Source organism: Diceros bicornis, chromosome 34 (assembly GCF_020826845.1).
Source record: "Diceros bicornis minor isolate mBicDic1 chromosome 34, mDicBic1.mat.cur, whole genome shotgun sequence".
NCBI classification, from domain to species: domain Eukaryota; kingdom Metazoa; phylum Chordata; class Mammalia; order Perissodactyla; family Rhinocerotidae; genus Diceros; species Diceros bicornis.
The window spans coordinates 29,031,140-29,055,859 of NC_080773.1; the positions used below are offsets into that span (position 1 = coordinate 29,031,140).

General features: G+C 40.1%; 1 protein-coding gene across 1 annotated transcript; it reads left to right on the forward strand.

The window, feature by feature from the left end:
* The first annotated feature begins 2,892 nt into the window (after positions 1–2,892).
* LOC131397681 (vomeronasal type-1 receptor 4-like) lies at positions 2,893–7,544 on the forward strand. The gene is made up of 2 exons (XM_058530752.1): positions 2,893–2,978; positions 6,523–7,544. The coding sequence occupies exons 1-2, from the start codon at positions 2,893–2,895 to the stop codon at positions 7,532–7,534; spliced, it is 1,098 nt and encodes a 365-aa protein (XP_058386735.1). The 3' UTR covers positions 7,535–7,544.
* The last annotated feature ends 17,176 nt before the right edge of the window (positions 7,545–24,720 follow it).

Sequence of the window (24,720 nt, forward strand, 5' to 3'; positions counted from 1 at the left end):
AAAATCAAGCATTCAAATAGACCAAGAAAAAGTTGATGACCTCTTGTTGCATGTGCCTAAATCTCTGTGGTCATCATCTTCTTCAGATACTGGAAACATTACATAGGATACACGTATCAAAGTGATTGTTGACAGCCCTAAGCCTCTACCTAGTATTTGGCAATATTCACTTAAATCAGAGGCAAGAAATGGCATAAGACAGCTGTTTCAGGGATTTCTTGAGAAGGAACTTATAATTCCTTGTACCAGTCCTTGTAATACACCTATTGAGCTATAAGAAAGCCAAATGAAAAAGGCTGGAGATTTCCTCAAGATCTGAGAGCTATTAAATAAGATTGTGATTCCTCGACATTCTGTGGTCCCAAATCCACACACTCTGCTCTCAGCCATTCCAACTAACAGCTGCTATTTTTCTGTATTTGATGTATGCAGCACCTTCTTAAGTATTCCAGTAGAAAGACAGTGAATATCTCTTTGCCTTTATGTAGGAAGATACTTTTACTTTTCTCGAATAGTCAAGGCTGATTTAGCTAACGTAGATTTTCATAGCAACTCTGTCTTAATTCAATGTGTTGATGACTTGCTCTTATGCTCAAAAACTGAATTAGACTCACAAAATAACACAGTCTATCTGCTACAACAACTTGCATCTAAGGGACATAAAGTATCCAAAGATAAACTCCAATTTTGTTGGCCTATTCTGAAATATCTAGAGCAACTAACATCTAAAGATCAACGAGTAACTGATTTTGAAAGGATTGTAAGAAGTTTGGCGTTTCTTTCCCTAAACGAAACAAAAAAAATTGAGGGAATTTCTAGAACTAAGTGGATATTACAGGACTTGTGTGCCTAACTTTTCACATACTGCTCAACTATACATGAATTACTTAAGTCCAACCACCCTGACCTGATTGCATGGACACCAAAAGGAGAGAAAGCAGTAAACACCTTAAAGTCCATCTTGGCTCAGGCACCAGCTTTAGGACACCCTAATTACAGCTTGCCATTTTTCCTATTTTTGAAGGAAAATAAAAGAAATACTTTAGGTATTTTACCCAAAACATGGTAATCAACATTGGCCTATAGGATATTATAGTCAGCAATTCAATTTAGTAGCAAAATGACTTCTACCCTGTGTCAGAGCTATTTCAGCAACAGCTCTCTTATGTAAGGCCACTGAAGAGATGGTGATGGGGTCTCCTTTAGTTATTTATGTCTCACACTCGGTTGCATCTTTTCTAAATTCTCACCACACTCAGATTACTAGGTAATCCAAATAACCACTTATGAAGTTTTGCTGCTTTCTACCCTGATACTACCTTATCCTGATATAATAATCTTAACCCTGTACTTTGCTTTCAGCACCAGAGGAAGACAATGACTATGATTGCATTTTAATAATAGATTACCTTTTTGCTCCTAGGCGTGATCTACAAGAAACTTCTATTGATAAATGTTGATGTAATTTGGTTTACTGATGAGTCTTACCTAAAGGATTAGCGAAGACATTACTGGGCTGGAAATGCAATAATGTCCTGGACATAACTGAGAGCTCTTATTTACCAGAAAAAAAGTCAACACGGCAAGATGAATTAATTGCTTTAACTTGAGCTTGTCAATTGGCTAAAGACTAGGTTGCAAATGTTTATACTGACAGCCCTTATGCTTTTGGAGTATATACGATTTTGCAATGCTATGGAAATATTGGGGGTTTATAAAATACTCAGGGCAATCTACACAAATGGAAAACAGGTTGTAAAATTATTAAATGCTATACCACTACCAAAACAAAGGCAATTAATAAAATACTGGGGCATTCAGAACGTGACACTATAGAACCCAAGAGAAATCAACTTGCTGGTGTAGCTGCTAAGCAGGCAGATTTAAAAACTTATGCTGTTCAGCTCAAGAGCTCCCACTGCTCTCTGCTAACCCTGCTGCCCAGGGAAAGATTTCTGTCTCAGTCTTGAGAAACTGCCAAAGAAGAAGAGAAACAAATATGATAACAAAGAGAGGGAATGTTGACCCAACCATACAAATGTGGTTTGGGCCCCATAAAAAGCCCATAGTGCCTACTGGCCACAATTGCCACTGCTCCAGCATGTATATCAACTAATTCATCGGGCACTTGAAAAGATGAAACTGTGGGGAAATAATATTTTTGGAGACTTTCTCCCACAGTGGCTCATAAAACCTAAGGTCATTGTACTATTTGTCCTAAATATAATCCCCAAAAAACACTTCACGGGTCACTAGGCCACTTTCCCCTTCCAAAGGGACCCTTTGAGGTATGGCAATTGGACTTCATTCAAATGTCACTATCTCGAGGATATAAATAAATCTTAGTAATGATTTGTGTGTTTTCACATGAGTCGAGGTTTTCCCTTGCAGAAGAGCAACAGCTCTAACAGTAAGGAAATTGTTACTAAAAAGAATAATCTCTGTTTGGGGAATTCTTTGCAGTTACACAGTTACTGGGGAACTCATTTCACTGGACAAAAAGTTAAATCTATTTGTGACTTTTTGCCAATAGTGCAGCACTTTCACTGCACTTACCATTCCCAATCCTCAGGATTGGCAGGAAAAACTAATGGCACAATGAAAACTCAACTGGCAAAACTTTCATAAACATTTACTTTCTCATGACCAAAAGCTCTTCCACTAGTGATCCTCAATCTCAAATCTACACACTTTGGTAAACATTGGCTGTCTCCTTTTGAAATAATAACAGGATGGCCTCTACAATTAGGTGAGGAGATACATGAAACAACTTTGCTCAGGGAGATATCTTGCAATATTGTCAAGGTCTTATTGAGACACTAAAAATAAATTTAAAAAATGGTCACAGATTCTTTCACAGTGACCTCCCAGGAGACGAAGACCTTAAGGATCATGGACTATGACCTGAAGATTTTGTTTATTGGAAGAGACACCAAATTCAAGACTCTTTACGGCCTCACTGGAAAAGACCATTCCAGGTACTTTTAACCAATCTATGCATTGCAAAATTAAAAGGCATAAACTCATGAATTCACATTTCTTATTTAAAAATGAACCCTCCTCCTGAGCGGATATCAACTCCTGTTACAGACACCACACTTTGACTGACTAAGCCAAGTACTACCAAGCCAGGATGGGAAGCAGTTGACATCTGTTATAGACAGCTGTCCCAAGTTCCCAGACCAGGCCTGTATTCCCAACCTTATACCTCCTCATTTAAACCATTGTAATGCTTAAGCTGAATACAATTTATATTTGCTATAAGAATGATCTTCTTGACTATCTTAACAATTTTAATATTTTTACGTTATGCTAGTCACCTTTCTTGTGTTTTAGATAGCCATTTTGGTACCTTTGAATTATTATTCCTGTACCATAGTACTTTCTTTCTACCCCTCTAGACTAAAATAGATCAGAGCTTAAGTACAAAATCTTTTAATTAACTAACAGAATATCATTAAACATTTATCTGATACTTTGGTTGTTTATTCAGTCCACATCTGAGTGGACGTCTAATGACAATGTCTTCTTGCAATGGACTCATTCTTTTGCTTCACATAATAATCAGTCCAGTTGTTGGATATGTGAGCCAACTTCCTGTTTCTAGTACTTCTCATTTACCTCAGTGTGTTTCTCCCTTTTGAGGTACAACTTGGAAAGCTCTAAAACAATTAATTATGACAGAGAAATCTAGTTCCAATGTTCATAGTTCAAGTGATATTACTAATTATGATCCTGAATCCTGGCCAATAGCCAATACTATTAATGGTACAGGACATGGTTCTTCCTTTTCTATTGCTCAAACTATTCATTTATCCCAACAATTTGCCACTAAACAAAAGAAATTGGATTCTACAACAAGAACTACGGACGGTTTCACACAAATCTGGGATGGATTTGTTTGGGTTACTCCTTGTTAGGGGTCTTTAGGTATATCAGCACCTGGGAAGAGAATAAACATTCTCAACAAAACTTACCTCCCTGTACCTGAAACACGGGATGGATACTCCCGGAATCACGTCAAAATACTTTCATTCTCAGAGAAAGTGGTAAGTTAGGAACAGACTGTTCTCGAAGGCCAAGGATTTATTAAGTGGCACCCAATGGAACTCAACGGTTATGTGGAACAGATCTTTGGCCTTGGCTACCACCTTGATGGCTAGGATGCTGTTCCCTGGGGTTCCCTTGGATGCAGGGAAGAATTTATCCTAAATTAACAACTGTTGACAATCTTTCTCTCCTTAAGTCCAGATAGACTTGTTCAGTGTTCCATTGCTATGACCGCCTATCAGTTATATTTCTTCCCTCATAGGATTGGAAGATGTCATGTCACATATAGAAGTCCTCACTAAATTTACTCAGCAGATCTTTAATGATATCTCAACAAGAATATCTTTACTGAATACTGAGATGTCCTTAATGATAAAGGCTGTCCTTCAAAATAAAATGGACTTAGATATTCTAACTGCATCCCAAGATGCTACTTGTGCTATAATTCAAACTGAACGTTGTTTTTGTACCTGATGAATCTTCCAATCTGTCATCTCAGTTAAAACACATGAAAGGGCCGGCCCCGTGGCTTAGCGGTTAAGTGCGCACGCCCCGCTACTGGTGGCCCGGGTTCGGATCCCGGGCGCACACCGACACACCGCTTCTCAGGACATGCTGAGGCCGCATCCCACATACAGCAACTAGACATACAACTATGTCTAGTGCAGCTATGACATACAACTATCAACTGGGGTTTTGGGGGAAAAATAAATAAAATTATTAAAAAAAAACACACACATGAAAAAACAGGTGACTGCCCAAAGTGATCCCTCACCAAGTCTCAATTTGTTTAGTTGGCTCCCCTCAGATATTCCTTCCCTTCTGTGATCCAGATTACAATTCTTATTTTTGTTACTTCTTGGAATTCTTGTATTAGGCATAATATTCAAGCTAATTACAGTTTTCTTTACTCAATGTTACACGACTGATATGCAAGATAGAGCAAGGATTACTCAACAACTTGAGATGGTTGATCATTCTTACAATTCTGAATGAGCTGCTTTTTCTGATCAAGATTATGCTTAAGACTTATTCTTCTGAACTAAACACTTTATTATAATTACTACTATATCTGTTTTATCGTTGTTCACTGTCATATGGTGATGACTACAAAATCTCTTTGAAGTGCATGCACAATGTTTGTGAGACAATCCAAAATTAATGACCTAAGGAATGCTTCCAATATCAGCATATACCTCTATGTCTGCTCACTAAACTCAGCTTCCCCACCCCGCCACCATGTGGATAATTGGGTAAATCAATAAAATAAATGTCCAGCTCTGAGGGACATGTTGGACCCAAGCCAGGCAGCATCGATCCTGGCACCAGGGCATAATAACTTGATCATCAATACTTTTTATCAAAAGATTCCCAATCAAAAGGGGAAAAATAACAAAATAATAAGAATATTAAGAAGTTTTCATATATTGAGGTATATGAGGATGCCATTCTGGTTTAAATCTGATTTGGTTTAAAACTTGTTTTTCACAGAGCAGCCTGACTTATGGCCCACCAAACAGCCACTGTACATCTATTTCAAACATTTTCCCAAAGCAAAGAATGCACTCTTTAAAGATAGGGATGAATGTCTTCTTTCTCTGACACTATCAGTATTTCTTTGAAGATAAGTTTGTCTTCCCAGAGAACTACGGTCATGTTGACTTGCTATGTATGTCCTAAATTGTGGCAAAATATCTCATGACTTTTGGAAAAGAATTGATTTCCTGTTATGCTTGATGTATGTTTTTTTTCCTGAAACAGTTTCTAACCATGTTGTAAAACATACTTCTCTTGATTTCTTTCTTCCCTGGGGAAGAGAACACTTCTGGGCTTGTCCTCACATTAGTTCATTAGATATCTCTCTTATCTATAAATTGATTATTGATTATTTGTCTTGACAGAAGTTTATGTTGGAAAGATTTTCCCATTGTTTATTCTATTGCATGGTCTTTAGGAGTTCGTTGTGATGGATACAAGTTATATTTCTTTCTGTGTGTGTGTGTGTGTGTGTGTGTGTCTGTTTTGATGAGAAAGAGCCTTAATTTTAATATAATATGAAGTCATTTGATCCATATGGTTAATACATTCTATGTTGTTTAGGACATATTTTCTTATTATAAGATCATAGAAATAGTTTTGTTTATTTATGAAAATAGATTAAATCTTTAACATTTAGATCAACAATCTATTCAGTGTTGACTGGTTTTATGATGTGGGTCGTGATTAAGACTTTTCTTTTTTCCCATATGGCTAGCAAATTTCAGCTTATTCTGGAAACGTTGTGTTATACTTTCTTTCCATTTGCTCTCACTTCTCATTGCTTTCCCAGGTTAAAAACACTTCATCCTGAGTGCTGACTTTTCCCTGAAATATACTGGTTCTCTCTCCATCTCTTCCTGCCTTGTGAAGCCTTGGCAATCAAACAGGAGCACACAATGCAAGTTGCTCTTGATGACCAAAAACTTCAATAAGGCTTTTGGCTCAGAGGAATGACTGTTGCCATAATATAAAGGAAAATGTGTTGAATGACAGAATAGCCTACAGGGACATGACAATAGCAATTATCTTCTTGGCACAGACTATAGTTGGAATTCTGGGCAATTTCTCTCTTCTTTACCATTACCTCTTCCTTTCCCACACGGGATGCAGGCTGAAGGCCACAGATTTGATTCTCAAGCACCTGACTATATCCAACTCTTTGATCATTCTCTCTAAAGGAGTCTCTCAGACAATGGAAGATTTTGGGCTGAAATATTTTGTCAATGATTTTGGATGCGATCTTCTTTTGTATGTTGACAGAGTTGGCAGGACTGTTTCCATTGGCACCACATGCCTCTTGAGTGTGTTCCAGACCATCATGATCAGCCCCATGAATTCCTATTGCAAGGATCTTAAAGTCAAAGTCCCAAGGTACATTGGCTTATCAATTTCCCTCTGCTGGATCCTGTTCATGTTTGTAAATTTAACTTTCCCTATGTATGCACTGTATGTGTCTAACAAATGGAGCATGAAAAATATGACAAAGAAAAGAGATTTTGGATACTGTTTTGCTATTGATCCTGAGATAACCACAGGCTCAATATATGTAGCATTAATAGTATTTCCTGAAGTTTCATTTTCTGTGATCATAATTTGGGCCAGTGGTTCCATGATTTTTACCCTGTACAGGCACAAGCAGCGGGTCCAACACATTCACAGGAAAAACATTTCCCACAGATCCTCCCCTGAGTCTAGAGCCACCCAAAGCATCCTTATTCTCCTGATCACCTTTGTATCTTTTCAAACCCTCTCCTCCATCTTTCACCTTTGTATTTCTCTAATTTATAAGCCTAATAGGTGGCTGGTGAAAACTGCTTCCCTAATGTCTGGGTGTTTTCCAACTGTCACCCCCTTTCTGCTCATGAGCCGTGACTCCACTGTATCCAGCCTCTTCTCTGCGTGGATAAGGAAAACAAAATTTCCTAGTCTTACTGGAAAAATGTAAATTGCATGCTTTGCACAATTCAGTTCTTTATTCACTCATCACGCTCAAAAAGGCAATATAGAATCTAAAGAGAAGGCACATGTTTTTCTAAGAAAGACCCTATGTGTCTTGTCATTTCATCAGCTTCTTGACTATGGGACATATGTTGGAATAGTGGTGGTGAATAAAGCCGATTTGCCTCATTTTGATGCCAAGTATCCTGATGAGTGTAGTCTTAACTGAATTCTGCTTGAGACAAGAATGAATTTGGGCCTAGCCTCTGAATGAGATGATTCAGAGTGGTTGACCAAGTGGTGTACTTAAAGAATATTAGGCACAATGAATAAAGCTAGGATTGAGTGTTGGATATTATTGCGAGACATTACTCCATGGGTTTCCAAAGTATATGCATGTCTTCTTGTAAGTAGCATGGCCAGCTTTTATTCTGAATTGTATTTCATAGATGTTTGTGTAAAAAAAAAAAAAAAAAAGAACATTGGAATATAGGAATTGTGTCACCTTTTGGGCAGAGAACAGATTTTTTTGCTGTACAGGAAAATGAAAGGCCACAGCTAATGAATATCATTGCCCGAGGTGACACAAATTTTGGAAGTTCGAGAAGAAAGTTAAGCCTGAGAGGTCCCGTGTTCCTCAAGAAACATTAAGAGAAGTACTGAGGGCCGGACCCGCGGCTTAGCGGTTAAGTGCGCGCGCTCCGCTACAGGCGGCCCCAGTTCGGATCCCAGGCACGCACCGACGCACCGCTTCTCCAGCCATGCTGAGGCCGCATCCCACATACAGCAACTGGAAGAATGTGCAGCTATGACATACAACTATCCACTGGGGCTTTGGGGGAAAAAAAAAGGAGGAGGATTGGCAATAGATGTTAGCTCAGATCCAGTCTTCCTCAGCAAAAAGAGGAGAATTAGCACAGATGTTAGCTCAGGGCTGATCTTCCTCAAAAAAAAAAAAAAAAGAGAGAGATAAGTACTGAGACATAGTGGAAAACCTTCAAAAGTTACAGGAGGATCAGGGTCAACAATGGATCTGGTAACCACAACATGCTCTCTTGCTCTATGAATGCTACTTGGCAATGTACTAAGGAAGTCATTCCTTAAAATTCACCTGGCTGGTGAGTAGGAGCTAAAAATGGAGTTAAAGCCCCATAGCCAGCTTCAAAGTTGTCCCACTACAACGCCCCTGCCTCATAACACTTGGCTTTTATTGTCTCCTGCCCCACATCCAGATTGTGGTGGTAGAAATATACGAGTTACCACATGCTATATAGCCTATTGGAGGGTAGAGGGAACAGCCAGGTGTAGCTATATCCCTCTGCCGCAAATATGGAGGCACCAAAGATCCTGGAGAAGAGTTTAACCCCTACTGCACGGACAGATGATCCTAGAAAATTGAAATCAGGAGAATATTAAGGGAAGAATGCAGAACTAGGATCTCCCATTCCAGATGGAAGAATCCACCTGCGTCATGCAAACATGTAGCAGAAAACATTGTGAGCAAGATAATCCATTCCTTGGAATGGAAAGGGCAAGCTCTTTTGAAACTTAAACTAGAAGAAAGGGTAGGCATATGTATCAGTCACTTCACCTCAGGAAAGAAATTACTGGAAATTATCTTACAAAAAGCCAAGCCAGTGTCAGGCTCTGACAAAGTCCAAATCCACTTAAAACCAGAACTTTCTTCATGAACAGTAGAGACACTGAAACTCAGGAGAGCAAGACAGTCATTAGCGCTGTGGAGGATCAGAATTGGCCACCCCAAAATGTGTCTCTTTGCCTTGGCTTGGTTATTTTTAAGAAGAAAAGACTGTGGAAGAAACTTTGGCCTTCCCCCTAGCTGTCTAAAAGAATTAAAGATAAAAGGCCTTTGCCCAGTACAGGCCATCAGCATGAATAACTCTGTGTATCTGCAGACTGTGAGGGTCCTTGCTAAGCCCATCCTTATCAAAGTTCTGTTTACCAAACATTTGCTTTTCCATTTCCATGTGAATTGCCTTCCTCCTCTTTGAAGTCCCAAACCACTACCCACAATATCTTCCTTTGTCTTTAGCTGAAAATGCTATTTAAGATAACAACCTCAGCCAGAACGCTGAGTTGCTCAGTTTTCCTGAGTCTCTACCATGTACACATGTTATAAAGCCTTGTTTGATTTTAATCCTGTTACTCTTTTTCATGTCAATTTAATTCATAGCCCAGCCAGATGGACCTAAATTGGGTAGAGGAAATCTCTTCCACCCCTACAGCCCAATCCTAGAGAAGAAACTGGAGTTTAGGCATAAACTGCATGCATGGGAGGAGGATCAGCTCTAGGAGTGGCTCCAGGCCCAGAGAGAGGCCGGGAATGTACGTGTTAGTGACTAGAAGTTATGAACAATGGACACTGATAAGGGCTTCATTCAACACCCAGAGAACCACCTCAGACAGTCAGAGATTTAACTTCCAAATACGTTCTCTCTCTCTCCTTCTTGTGTCATCCCTAAGGCTTCACAGGAAACCTGGAATTGATTAGGCCAATCTAGGAACAGAGATGCAGCAAAGAGAAGAAGAGGTAAAGTCATTCTGAAAAGGAAATAGAGAGACCCACAGTAACTCTGATTTGGTTTGTTTTGCTTTTTCTGACCAACTCTTTGTTCTAATTCTGTTTTAGTAGACTCTGCACCTCTCTTTTTGGTATCCTTTCATCACAGGACCTATTATATTTACCGTATTTCTTTATTTTCTAGACTCTTAGAGATCTGACATTTGTGACCTTGATGACTAGGGAGTTACTGCCTCTCTCATGAGTAGCCAATTTTAGAAAGAGAAAAGGACTTGACAAAGGCATCCCTTTCATATGCAGCCTAACCAATATGGAGCTCACACTCCTAACCATCTCCTTATCCAATTTTCACACTCCAAGCCTGTTTTTTCACTGCCCTAAAACAACCCAGGATCAACTATCAATTAGAGACAGTTCCTGTGCCCCAAGGTCCATGGGAATTATTCATACCAGCCAATTGTAAGCTGTCTGTCCTGTCTCGACTTTCCCCAGGAAACCCCAACAAAGGCTCTGGCCTAGGCTTTGCCTCCTCTCCTGCTTCTTTCTCCTTATTAATACATGATACTTTCCCTGTGTCCCTGCATGGTATATGGGACCTTCTTCTCAGAAAATATAAGTAATAAAAGTCATCTTTCTCAATGGAATAGAATCAAAAGCCCAGAAATAAACCCACACATCTATGGACAGCTAATCTTCAACAAAGGAGCCAAGAACATAGAATGAAGACAGGAAAGTCTCTTCAACAAATGGTGTTGGGGAAACTGGACAGCCACATGCAAAAAAATGAAAGTAGACCATTTCCTTACCCCATACGCAAAAATTAACTCAAAATGGATTAAAGACTTGAATGTAAGACCTGAAACTATGAAACTTCTAGAAGAAAACATAGGCAATATGCTCTTTGACATCGGTCTTAGTAACATATTTTCAAGCCCCATGTCTGACCGGACAAGAGAAACAATAAACAAATGGGACTACATCAAACTAAAATCTTCTGCACAGCAAAGGAAACCATCAACAAAATGAAAAGACACCCTAACAATTGGGAGAAGATATTTGCAAACCATACATCTGATAAGGGGTTAATCTCCAAAATATATAAAGAACTCATGCATCTCAACAACAAAAAAACTAACAACCCAATTAAAAAATTGGCTAAAGACCCGAACAGACATTTCTCCAAAGAAGATATACAGATGGTCAACAGGCACATGAAAAGATGTTCAACATCATTAACTATCAGGGAAATACAAATCAAAACTACAATGAGATATCACCTCACGCCCGTCAGAATGGCTATAATTAACAAGACAGGACACAACAAGTGTTGGAGAGGACGTGGAGAGAAGGGAATTCTCATACACTGCTGGTGGGAGTGCAAACTGGTGCAGCCACTACGGAAAACAGCATGGAGGTTCCTCAAGAAATTACAGATAGAGCTACCATACAGTCCAGCTATTCCACTGCTGGGTATCTATCCAAAGAACATGAAAACACCAGTGCGTAAAGCTACATACGCCCCTGTGTTCATTGCAGCATCATTCACAATAGCCAAGACTTGGAAGCAGCCAAGTGCCCATCAAGGGATGAATGGATAAAGAAGATGTGGTATATATACACAATGGAATACTACTCAGCCATAAGAAATGATGAAGTCCAGCCATTTGTGACAACATGGATGGACAGTGAGGGTATTATGCAAAGTGAAATAAGTCAGAGGGAGAAGGGCAAATACCATATGATCTCACTCATTAAGTAGTAGATAATAACAACAACAAACAAACACATAGAGACAGAGATTGGATTGGTGATTACCAGAGGGGAAGGGGGGAGGATGGATGGCGAAAGGGATAATTAGGCACATGTGTGTGGTGATGGATTGTAATTAGTATTTGGGTGGTAAACATGAGAATATGATGTAATCCATGCAGAAATAGTTGTATAATGATGTACACCTGAAATTTACACAGTGTTATAAACCAATGTTACCACAATAAAAAAAAATTTTTTTTAATTAAAAAAAAAGAAGTAGCAAGAGCAGGAAAAAAAAAAGTCATCTTTCAGCAGCATTAGTCGCTCTGTGTTGTCACTCAGTCACTTTTATAAATTAAGACACAGTCACAAAACACTCACCATGACAGCAAATAGCAGACTGGTTTAGATGTGGTAAATACAAAAGCACAGGGATTTTACAGGAAGGTGAGGAGAATGCCCTTTGTGGGGAAAGACTAGTAGTTTTAGATTCTAAAAGCATTCAGGAACTAGAATACAAGGTCGAAAAGTCTAAGACTATAATATAAAGGCTCACACATGTGAAGTGTTTTCTATTTATCAAGTGCTTTCACAGGCAGAATGGCCCATGGGACTCACAATACACCTGTGAGGAATGCAGGCAACATGCCATCTAACCAGAAGATTCTGAGAATTAGCCAGGTTGCCAATATGTCCAAACTCAGGACCAGAAACTTCTGTTTCCAAAACCAACCAATAGTCCTCTCACTACATCTCAACAGACCCTGTAGCGGAGAAAACCCTTTGCTGCCTCCATTACCCTTTTATTCTCATAGATGGGACACTATATTTTAGGAGAAGTGTCCCAGGACCTGCTCTCTTCCTACAACCTCCTTCCAAGGACTCAGCTATCTGAAGGCTCAAGCTCCCAAATCTGACATCCTCAGAGACTGGGGACCTGGGACCCCATAGAAAGAAGAGATTAAGAGTAACCCTTGAAGGTCCCAGGATTGAATAGGCAGATCCTTACCTCTTGTATTAGTTTACTACAGCTGCTGTAACAAAATAGAACAGATTCCTTGGCTTAAACACCAAAATTTATTTTCTCACATTTCTGGTGACTAGAAGTCCAAGACGAAGGTGTGGACAGGTTTGGTTTCTTCTGAGGTCTCTCCCCTTGGCTTGCAGATACCCATCTTCTCACTATGTCCTTCATGGTATTTCCTCTGTGCCCACACAGGTCTAGTATCTCTCTGTGTCCAACTTTTTGCTTACTATAAAAACACCAATCACATTGGATAAAACTAACCCTATTGGCCTAATTTTAACTTATTCACCTTCTTAAAGGCCCTATCTCCAAATACAAACACTTTCTGAAATACTGGGGTTCAACATATAAATTCGGATTCAACATATAAATTCATGGTGAGGACCATTGACCCCTTTACTCCCAGCACTCTGAATTCTCCAAATTCATGTGCTTCTCACATGCATAATACAATTGCCCTGATCCCAAAATCCAAAAGGCTTAACGCATTCTAGCATCAACTATAAGGCCCAAATCTCATCTAAATATTATCTAAATCGAGTGTGGGTTAGACTCGAGATACGATTCATCCTGAGACAAAATCCCTCTCCAGCTGTGAACCAGTGAAATCAGACAATTTGTCTGCTTCTAAAATACTACTGTCAGAAAGGCATAAAATATTCATTCCCATTCCAAAAAGAGAAATTGAAAGAAGAAGTCATGGTTTCCAAGCAGGTCTACCCCTACAGGGCACATTCCATTGCATTTTAAGGCTCATCTATTATCCTCTTTGGCTGGATGTTTGTCCTCTGGGCCCACAGGGGTGGCAGCCCTATCTTTTGTTCCCTTGGAGCAATAGTGATGCCCCAACATCCTGGGCAGCAGCCCTGTACCCAAAGCCTGGCCCAGGAGGCAGATGCAGCCCTGCTGTTCTCTGAATCACCTTCAGAGTCATACTTCCATTTATTGAAAAATAACACATTTGCAACAAGATCGTTCTACCGTCCCATTCTGTACAATCCCAGAAATCCAATAGACTTCCTGCTGAGGTGGGGCCCAAGAAAAAAAGTGCTGCAATCTGCACTTGGGTAGCATTAGGATTCTCGGTGAGTGGTTCAGGGTCCCAGGTTGGTGGAGAGACCAGGTTACTGCTGCTGATTCTAGGCTGGGAGGGGACAGAATGTAACATGAGAATTTTGGCAACACATAGGGTTTGGGGAGACAGGACTTGAAAGGGAACAGGCGCTTTAGGAGGCATTCTGTGTTGCAGAGTTTGTTGATGTGAGTGGCACAGCCAGGCAGGTGTCTGGGCGCAGACCCAAGTGTTGCCTGGGAAAGGGGCATGTGGCCAGAAGCAAAGCACGTGGCTTTCAGGACAAAACTTCCATGTAGCAACCCTGAGGGCTCAGGCCCAGCCACCAACAGCAGTAGATGGGGCCTCACAGCCTCTGCGCACATGCCTGAATGTGCCATCCCTGCCTCTGGGCCACCTGTGCCTGGTGCCTGTCCTAGCTTCCACCAATAATAGAAAAACTCATAACCTGTGCCTCTGAGGTGATGCACTAAGAAGGTCCCACCATCGTCTGTGTGTAGCAGTTCTACTCAAATGTTGTACCTGAGTCTAAGGGTGAGGGACAAAATGAGATAAATCCACACTGAAGGACATTCTGTAAACAATGGGTGTGCATTCTTCAAAATTGTCAGTATCACTGAAGACAAAGGTGTGGCAACTGATCTAGATTAAATAAACTAAAGAGTCCAGACAACCAAATGCAATCCTTGTACCATGCCTGGATCCTAGATTTATGAAGACATTGTTGTATCACTGGGGGTATCTGTACACAGACTGTCTATTAAATGGACTGTCTAATGTTTATTTGTTAATTGTAACAGTTGTACTGTGTTATATTGTAGAATGACCCTCATATAGGGGATCCAAGATTAGACTGGTGGCAAGTTCGGTGTCTGCTGAGGGTCGTTTTTCTGGTTTTCAGACTGCTACCATCATCCTGTATCTTAATGGCAAAGAGAGAGAACTCTGGTCTCTTGTAAGGGGACACTAATCCCCACCTAAGAGCTCCACTCTCATAACCTCATCTACACCTGATCACCTCTCAAAGGCCTCTCATGACCTCATCTACACCTGATCACCTCCCAAAGGCCTCATCTCAAAATTCCATCATATTGGGGATTAGAGCTTCAGCATATGAATTTGAAGGACACAACTATTCAGTCCATAGCAGTAAATATGCACCCACAGTGAGAATGCAGTCACAGTGGTTCAGCCTTCCTCTACCTCAGGCCATCAAGATATTCCACATATGCACAAACCAACATGACCACTGATCCACATTCCTTAATGTCTGTGGCAGAGGGCATTCGCTCTTTAAATGTATATAGAGGGACTGCCTCAATAAAGATGACTCATTAATGATCTCTATCAAATAATTTGTCATATTTCCGTGAATAGGCTAAATCTACTTATACCAACAATAAAATATCCCCTTCATAGATTCCTGATTGAGGACAGCAGTTTGATTGGAATATAAGTCCAGTATGACAACGTTTCTGCAAAACTTTGAAACAGGAAAAAATATGTTAATAGACTATTTGTGTGACTGAAAGATAGTAGAAAATATATACTGGTCTCTACTCCTGGTTCCTGACAGAGGGCTCTTGAAGACCTTGTAATTTTCTTGGTGATAAGAGCATTAGGAGGGGCTGACTCGGTGGTGTAGTGATTAGGTTTGTGTGCTTCACTTTGGCGGCCCGGGGTTTGCAGGTTCAGATTCCTGAAGTGGACTTACACGCCACTCATCAAGCCATGCTGTGGCAGCATCCCACACACGAAAAGTGGAGGAAGATTGGCACAGATGTTGGCTCAGGGCCAATCTTCCTCACACCCCCACCAAGAGAAAAAGAGCATTAGGAGAGTCTTTTGTTCTAATATTTGGGTTTGGCCCTCGTTCCTGCCACAGGGCTTCTGAAACTTGTAATTTCCTGGGTGATAGGAGTTTCTTTTGTTCTTATAAAGTGACTCTTGGCGGACTCATGAATGGCATGGGGATGAGGACTGGTCACAAGAAAGACCAAGCCAGGATTAGAAGCTTGGAATTTTCACCCCAGCCTCCCCATTCTCCTGAAAAGGGAGAAAAGCTGAAAACAGAGTTAACAATTGATCATGCCTACAGGATGAAACCTTTATAAAAATCCCAATAGTGTGGTGTTCAAAGAGTTTCCAGGTTGGTGAACACATCCATGACAGGAGCGTGACGCACCCCAACTCCACAGGGACTGAAGCCCCTACTCTGGAGACCCTCCCAGACCTCCCTTTTGTGTCTCTTCACCTGGCTGTTTGTATCCTTTAACACAGTGTTTAATAAACTGGCAAGCTTAAATATTTCCCTGAAGTCTGTGAGTCGTTCTACGCAAATTAATTGAACCCAAGGAGGGAGTCACTGATACCTTTGATTTTTAGCCAAGTAAGACAGAAGTTGTGGGTAACTTGTGGACAATTACTACATGTAATTGGCATCTGAAGTGGGGTGGGAGCAGTTTCTTAGCCCATGAGATTTGACACTATCTTCGGGAAGATAGTGTTAGAATTGAATTAAATTGCACAACAGCCTGCTGATGCCCAGATGTGGGGAAAAATCTCCACACATTTGGTGACCAAAAGTGTCACACTGAAGTGTTCTGTGTAAAAGTAAAGGAGACTCACAGGAAAGAACCACAGAGTAGAGAACTGTGTTCTTCTCTACATAGAAGAAGAAAAAACTGAGTTTTTCCTATACAGTGATTTTTTTCATTTTTGTGCAAGTGCAGGTAAAATATCAGATATACGCTGACACTACATAAAAAGTAGGATACATATAAACTTTCGGAAAATTGTGACTGCCAGAGATCAAAATGGTATCAGTTGTGCAGTAATTCATTGTGTAAATATTTTTCACTAAGTGTGTTTCTATGTCTGCAGATTTCTATTGTTGCTGAAACACTTCCATGAATTGAGCACCTGAAAACAATACACATTTGTTTTCTCACAGATGAACAGGTCAGAAAGCTGATATCAAGTTGTCCACTGTTGTAGTCTCTTAAGTGGAGCCTGGGGCAGAATTGCTTCCAGGTTGAATCATGTTGTTGGCAGAATACATTTCCTTAGAGGATTCGAATGAGGCTCCCTCCATCTTGAAAGCCACCATTAGCAAATTGAATCCCCTTTGGGTTTTGAATCTCTTCCTTCTTTCTACTCTATTTGACTTTTGTTCTTAAAGGCTCATGTGATTGCATTGGACCCACTTTGATAATCCAGGAGAATCTCCTATCTGAGTCCGTTAGGGCTGCTATAACAAGAATATCAGACTGAGTAGGTAAACAACAAACATTGATTTCTCACCTTTCTAGAAGCTGGGAAGTTCGTAGATCAAGGTGCTGGCAGATTCCATGTCTCTTGAGATAAGTCATCCTGGTTTGCTGATGGCCCTTAATTCCTCATACCCTTAGGTGGTGAGAGAGACAGAAAGCAAGTTTTCTCCTGTAGCTTCTTATAAGAGCAGTAATCCCATTCATGAGGGCTCCACCATGTGACAGAATTACCTCCAAAAGCCCCATCTTCTAATACCATCACATTAGGGGTTAGAATTTCAATGTAAGAATTTTGGAGGCACACAAACATTTGGTCCACAACATAAACTGATGATTAGTAACCATAATTACAACTTCAAAGTCACTTTTGCCATGTAATGTAATATAACGAAGGTAGTAACACCAGGGAATGGAGATCTGCCTACATCACTATGAGACCAGTCAAATTTTGCAATGAAAAATAAATAGTTTAATTGTTATCAATATGAACAAAACTGTTACCAGAAGTTACCTCTTAGAATGGTTTCATACAAAGGAAAAACATTACTTACAATATTTCAGTTCTGTTTTGTTATGTGTTATGTCTTATAGAAAGGTGGTGTTACATTTTAGAAATACTACAATAAATAAAGGGACTTTCATCGAGTCAGTCTCGGGTCAAAAAAATTCTTTAAGACATAAGTTTTTGGAGGGGGTCAGGTCTCTTGCCAACACTGAATGCCCAGTGCCAGTAAACAAGCTCTCCTGCCAGACCGCACTGTGGTCACACCTTCTACCTTCAATTCTATTAAAAGAGAGATATAGTGGTAGACAGTTGTTCTCTCAAAGTTCTCCCTGAGGTCCTACAGTATGAAAAATTTTAAGGTTTGCAGAGATATTTTATATGAGCAAAATTTTTGTATCGTGGGCTGAATGGGGAAACAATCCATGAGTACGTTATGAGTCCAATGTAAATGAGGGAATTATTGAATGGAGGAAAGAATTAATGATTTCCAATGTGCCCTTACCTCCTCCATCCCCTTATAATTGATACTGCCTCACTCTCCGCCTCTATCAACCATGACCTCCATTCCACTCCTATTTAGATCTTTAACCACTCCTTGATCCAGCACCATCACTCTCCAATCCCTGGACCTGCACCTGTCCCCTCCCACTACGACCTGACTTCTACACCTCCATAGGCCAGCTCTGTCCTGCCCCTACTTTGTACTCCATCTCATTATCCTCTCCTTCCCCCTCACTCCCAGGAACCTCAGCCCAACACTCTGTGCCTTCCATCACCTCCACATCATCCTTCCCCCTTGAGCAATATTTGCCCCCATCCCAGTGAACTCAGTCCAATTCCATGTACTATTGGCCTTTCCCTCAAAATCCCAGCCTTCAAATATTGAGTGCCATTAGCTCCTCTTGTCCCCAATTCATACCCACATATTTCCCCTTTTTCTTGCTGCTTTAGCCATCCTCAAGACTAGTTTCTCCCAGATGAATTCATCTTCTAAAACCTTGATGTCCTCCTGCACCCATTACCCCCCTGCAAGACTCCAGCTACACTTCCCACCCTCTGTCTCTGCCTTGGAACATTTACTTGCAGGACATCCATATACCAACAATGTATTGCAATATATTTGTTTTATTTTTATTTTTTTAATGCTCTTTTGACCCAATTTTGAGGCTTTTGCTACAGCATGGTCACTTCCCCAACTGGAGAAACTGATTAAGTCCACACCCAAAACATTTCCCTAATTAGGTTCTCACACATTGAGCTACTAGGAACACACCCATGTTGCCCCAGGTCCAGGTACCAAAAAACAGGTGACATCCTCTACACCCTAAAGCCAGTGGAATTATCCAAATCAGCCAATTCACAGAGTGCCTGCGAAACCTAGCTAACTCCACCCACTTGCCCTATATAAGCTACCCCTACAGCTCCAGAATGCATTACCCCCTTGGAAGCCCTGTGTGGTCTGCCTGGCATCCTTCTCTGGGGTGGAGGTCTAAGTAACAGAGTTCTGCCTTTCTTGTATTCAAGTATTAGTGTGTTGTGTCCCACCACCTAAGGAATCTTTAAATCTTACCAAACATATATGCTTTCTCCCACTGTGTTTTTTAACCCCTTGTGGACAGGAACTCTTTTGTACCTTTTACCCACCCCGACCTTGACTCGCATCTGCCCACTGTCCCCACATACCATTACCCTCTTTGTTCCCATGCCCTCTGTACCCTTTATCCCCACAGAGCCCAACATGTGCTACACCCTTCACTTCTTTGCACAGTGCACTTTAACCATACTGCACCCTTTAACCCCCATGTGCATATTACTCCCTCAGTACCCTCTATCCTCCCACACACTTTATCCCCCCAAGCTCCCATTCACTCTGTGCCCTCATCTTACTTTAGACTCCCTTCCCCTGTGTCCCCTCTCATCCTTTCTCCTCTTTCACACACATTCCCAGTCATCCCCGCACACTCCAACATTCTCAACACATCCTTTACCTCAAGAGCCAAAGCTCTCAGCACCTTTTGAATGCTGTGCAATTAAATTATTATCCTTGTGGTCTGTGTCATGTTGGAATGAGTATAAATGGCCAACATTTCTGTCTGTCTGGAATTCTGGGCTAGGACAGATGAACAATTTTCCACATATGAACACATGGTTGAAATACTAACCCACCTGGTGACTATGTGAATGATTATATGACACTGAGTTGGAGTGTGTCACTCATTTGCCTGTGTGCAATGTGAATGTGGAATAATGTGAATGTGGGTCATATATGTGCATGAGTGTGTGTGTCAATGTGGGAATAACTGTGTAGTTCTATATTTGAGTGTGTTTCAGTAGGTGAGTGTGGATATGCCGTGCTTCTATGTATGTCTGAGGGTGTAAATGTATGTGTGCATGTACTATGTGCTTGGAGTATGTGTTGTCAACCATGTGGCTCCATTCCATGACTTGGAAATAGAAGGTATGCATAGAGAAGAAATAACCTACATAAAGTGTGGTCTGGCCTTAGCCCTCCACGGCTACTGGAAGATGATCTCCAGACACTTGGAATATCATGCCTGATACAAGTGTCTTTGTTTGCTTGTGGGCTTGGCCATCAGACAGTCTCACAATGTGATTTGTGATGGGGGCTTTGGGCTATGCCAGATCAGGTCAGCCTCTGAAGGAGCTGGAGACCAAAGCTATCAGCCAGACTTTCACAATAGCTGGAGAATAAATGTCAGCCACCCAGACTGTGTGTAATCAAGCTCTAGTAAAAACTCTGGGCACCAACGCTTGGGTGATTTTCCCTGGTGTCACTACTCCATGAGTTGTCAAATTACAATGTCAGGAGAGTAACACATCATCACTGCACCGAGACAGGACAATTGGAGCTCTGATTTTGGTAGTTTTCCGGGATTTTGCCTCATGCATGTCTTCACTGTCTGATATTAATTTGTATCCTTCCCTGTAATAAACCATAACAGTGAGTAGAACTGGCCTCAGTGAGTGCTGTGAGTCCATCTAGAAAATGAATGACACTAGGGTGCTTTTGAAAACCCCCAAACTTGTAGTTGGTGTCAAAAGTGTGTGTGGTTTTTGAGTAGACTGTGCTCCCTCAGGTGAAAACTCTCACAGGGGGAATGGATACACGACCTTGTTCAAACCATGAATTTTTCTGTTGGAAAATCCAAAGGAGTGATTTTGGCTTTTAAATGTATGTGTCTCCATTAATTGGGTAACCAATGAATGCTCCTTAATGAAAATTCAGCAAAGATAAGAGAAAAGAGCTCTGGTAACTCTCAATGATCTTAAATTGAGAACGTGGCATTAGCTTTTGTGATTCTTAAAAGAATGTTAAAACCTGTCTGTTAAACCATCTGATCCTGATACTTTTATTTCTGAGGGACGCTATAAACATCATGCTTTCTTATATGGATATTTCTGTGTTTGCACGTCTTATGACCAGTGAGTCAGTATTGGTGAAGTACAATATCCAGGGAAATTTCCACATCATCATCTCCAGTTTAATTTGCATTTAGTTATTCAAACAAGGCCAATGATTTCCAATGTCAACTACTGACATGTTCTTTCTTTTACTCTTATCTCATTAGAAGTTCTTCTTGGACTCTGTTATGTTCAGGTATCTGGTGAATACTTTAATAATGATGCCTCTTAGGAGTCTGAAGATTAAGAAAGAACTTGATTTTTAGTGGAAGAACTTCTCAGGGAATCCTGTGAGACACACACACCTCACTGCCAGGCCCTCAAGAGGCAGAAAACAGTATTTACTGCTCTTCCCATATGAGACCCTGTCTCCCTCATAGATCACAAAAGAGTAAGAATCTCTCCAAATGCATCAACAGTCTCTTTGGAAATACTCACAAAAACTTGTATTTGGTTTTGGTAATTAGCGGCTACGGAAAAATTTTTCATAAGTATTATCAGCTCTTCAAGACTGCACTGCCATTGTCGCCACAAGTGAAATGATAATTGCAGTTCTCAGGGGAGGTGAGGTCACAGACTCATATACCCATATCTCAGGGTCTATTTGCCTCTATTTCTTATTTAAAAATGAACCCTCCTCCTGAGTGGATATCAACCCCTGTTATGGACACCACAATTTGACTGCCTAAGCCAAGTACTACCAAGCCAAGATGAGAAGCAGCTGACATCTGTTATGGACAGCTGTCCCAAATTCCCAGACCAGGCCTGTGTTCCCAACCTTATACCTCCTCATTCAAACCACTGTAATGCTTAAGCTGAATACAATTTATATTTGGTATAAGAATGATATTCTTGACTATCTTAACAATTTTAATATTTTTACGTTATGCTAGTCACCTTTCTTGTGTTTTAGATTGCCTTTTTGGTACCTTTGAATTATTATTCCTATAACCGTAATACTTTCTTTCTACCCCTCTAGACTAAAATAGATCAGAGCTTAAGTACAAAATCTTTTAATTAACTACCAGAATATCATTTAAGGTTTATCTGATACTTTGGTTGTTTATTCAGTCCACATCTGAGTGGCCCTCTAATGACAATGTCTTCTTACAATGGACACATTCTTTTGCTTCACATAATAATCATTCCAGTTGTTGGATATGTGAGCCGCTTCCCGCTTCATTTACCTTAGTGTGTTTCTCCCTTTTGAGGTACAACTTGGAAAGCTCTAAAACCATTAATTATGACAGAGAAGTCTAGTTCCAATGTTCACAGTTCATGTGATATTACTAATTATTATCCTGAAACCTGGCCAATAGCCAAGACTATTAAAGATACAGGATATGGTTCTTCCTTTTCTATTGCTCAAACTATTCATTTATCCCAACAATTTGCCACTAAACAAAAGAAATTGGATTCTACAACAAGAACTATGGACAGTTTCACACAAATCTGGGATGGATTTGTTTGGGTTACTCCTTGTTAGGGGTCTTGAGGTACATCAGCACCTGGGAAGAGAATAAACATTCTAAACAAAACTTACCTCCCTGTACCTGAAACATGGGATGGATACTCCCGGAATCACGTCAAAATACTTTCATTCTTAGAGAAAGTGATAGGTTAGGAACAGACTGTTCTCGAAGGCCAAGGATTTATTAAGTGGCACCCAATGGAACTCAACGGTTATGTGGAACAGATCTTTGGCATTGGCTACCACCTTGATGGCTAGGATGCTATTCTCTGGGGTTCCCTTGGACGCAGGGAAGAATTTATCCTAAATTAACCACTGTTGACAATCTTTCTCTCCTTAAGCCTAGATAGACTTGTTCAGTGTTCCATTGCTATGACCACCTATGAGTTATATTTGTTCCCTCACAGGATTGGAAGATGTCATGTCTCATATAGAAGTCCTCACTAAATTTACTCAGCAGGTCTTCAATGATATCTCAACAAGAATATCTTTACTGAATACTGAGATGTCCTTAATGAGAAAGGCTGTCCTGCAAAATAAAATGGACTTAGATATTCTAACTGCATCCCACGATGCTACTTGTGCTATGGTTCAAACAGACTGTTGTTTTTGTACCTGATGAATCTTCCAATCTGTCATCTCTGTTAACACACATGAAAAAACAGGTGACTGCCCAAAGTGATCCCTCACCAAATCTCAATTTGTTTAGTTGGCTCCCCTCAGATATTAGTTCCCTTCTGAGTTTCAGATTAAAATTCTTATTTTCATTACTTGGAATTCTTGCATTAGGCATAATAATCAAGCTAATTACAGTTTTCTTTACTAAATGTTATAAGACTGATACGCAAGATAGAGCAAGGATTACTCAACAACTCGAGATAGTTGATCATTCTTACAATTCTGAATGAGCCGCTTTTTCTGATCAAGATTATGCTTAAGACTTATTCTTCTGAACTAAACACTTTATTATAATTACTACTGTATCTGTTTTACAGTTGTTAAATGTTATATGGTGATAACTACAAAATCTCTTTGAAGTGCATGCACAATCTTTGTTAGACAATGCAAAATTACTGACCTAAGGAATGCTTTCATTATCAGCATATACCTCTATGTCTGCTCACTAAACTCAGGTTTCCCCCCGACCCCTGCCACCATGTGGATAATGGGGTAAATCAATAAAATAAATGTCCAGCTCTGAGGGACATGTTGGACCCAAGCCAGGCAGCATCGATCCTGGCACCAGGGCATAATAACTTGATCATCAATACTTTTTATCAAAAGATTCCCAATCAAAAGGGGAAAAATAACAAAATAATAAGAATATTAAGAAGTTTTCACATATTGAGGTATATGAGGAAGCCATTCTGGTTTAAATCTGATTTGGTTTAAAACTTGTTTTTCACAGAGCAGCCTGACTTATGGCCCACCAAACAGCCACTGTACATCTGTTTCAAACATTTTCCCAAAGCAAAGAATGCACTCTTTAAAGATAGGGATGAATGTCTTCTTTCTCTGACACTATCAGTATTTCTTTGAAGATAAGTTTGTCTTCCCAGAGAACCACGGTCATGTTGACTTGCTATGTATGTCCTAAATTGTGGCAAAATATCTCCTTATGACTTTGGGAAAAGAATTGTATTCCTGTTATGCTTGATGTATGTTTTCTTTTCCTTAAACAGTTTATAACCATGTTGTAAAACATGCTTCTCTCGAGTTCTTTCTTCCCTGGGGAAGAGAACACTTCTGGACTTGTCCTCACATCAGTTTATTAGATATCTCTCTTATCTATAAATTGATTATTGATTATTTCCATTGACAGAAGTTTATGTTGGAAAGATTTTCCCATTGTTTATTCTATTGCATGGCCTTTAGGAGTTCATTGTGATGGATACAAGTTATATTTCTTTCTGTGTGTGTGTGTCTGTTTTGATGAAAACAGCCTTAATTTTAATATAATATGAAGTCATTTGATCCATATGGTTAATACGTTCTATATTGTTTAGGATATATTTTCTTATTATAAGATCATAGAAATACTTTTTGTTTATCTATGAAAATAGATTAAATCTTTAACATTTAGATCAGCAATCTATTCAGTGTTGATTGGTTTTATGATGTGGGTCGTG

Coding starts and splice junctions, on each gene's coding strand:
- LOC131397681 (XM_058530752.1), top strand. CDS start 2,893: ATGGACTATGACCTGAAGATTTTGTTTATTGGAAGAGACACCAAATTC. Junction 2,979..6,522: donor ACTGGAAAAGACCATTCCAG/GTACTTTTAACC, acceptor AACTTCAATAAG/GCTTTTGGCTCAGAGGAATG.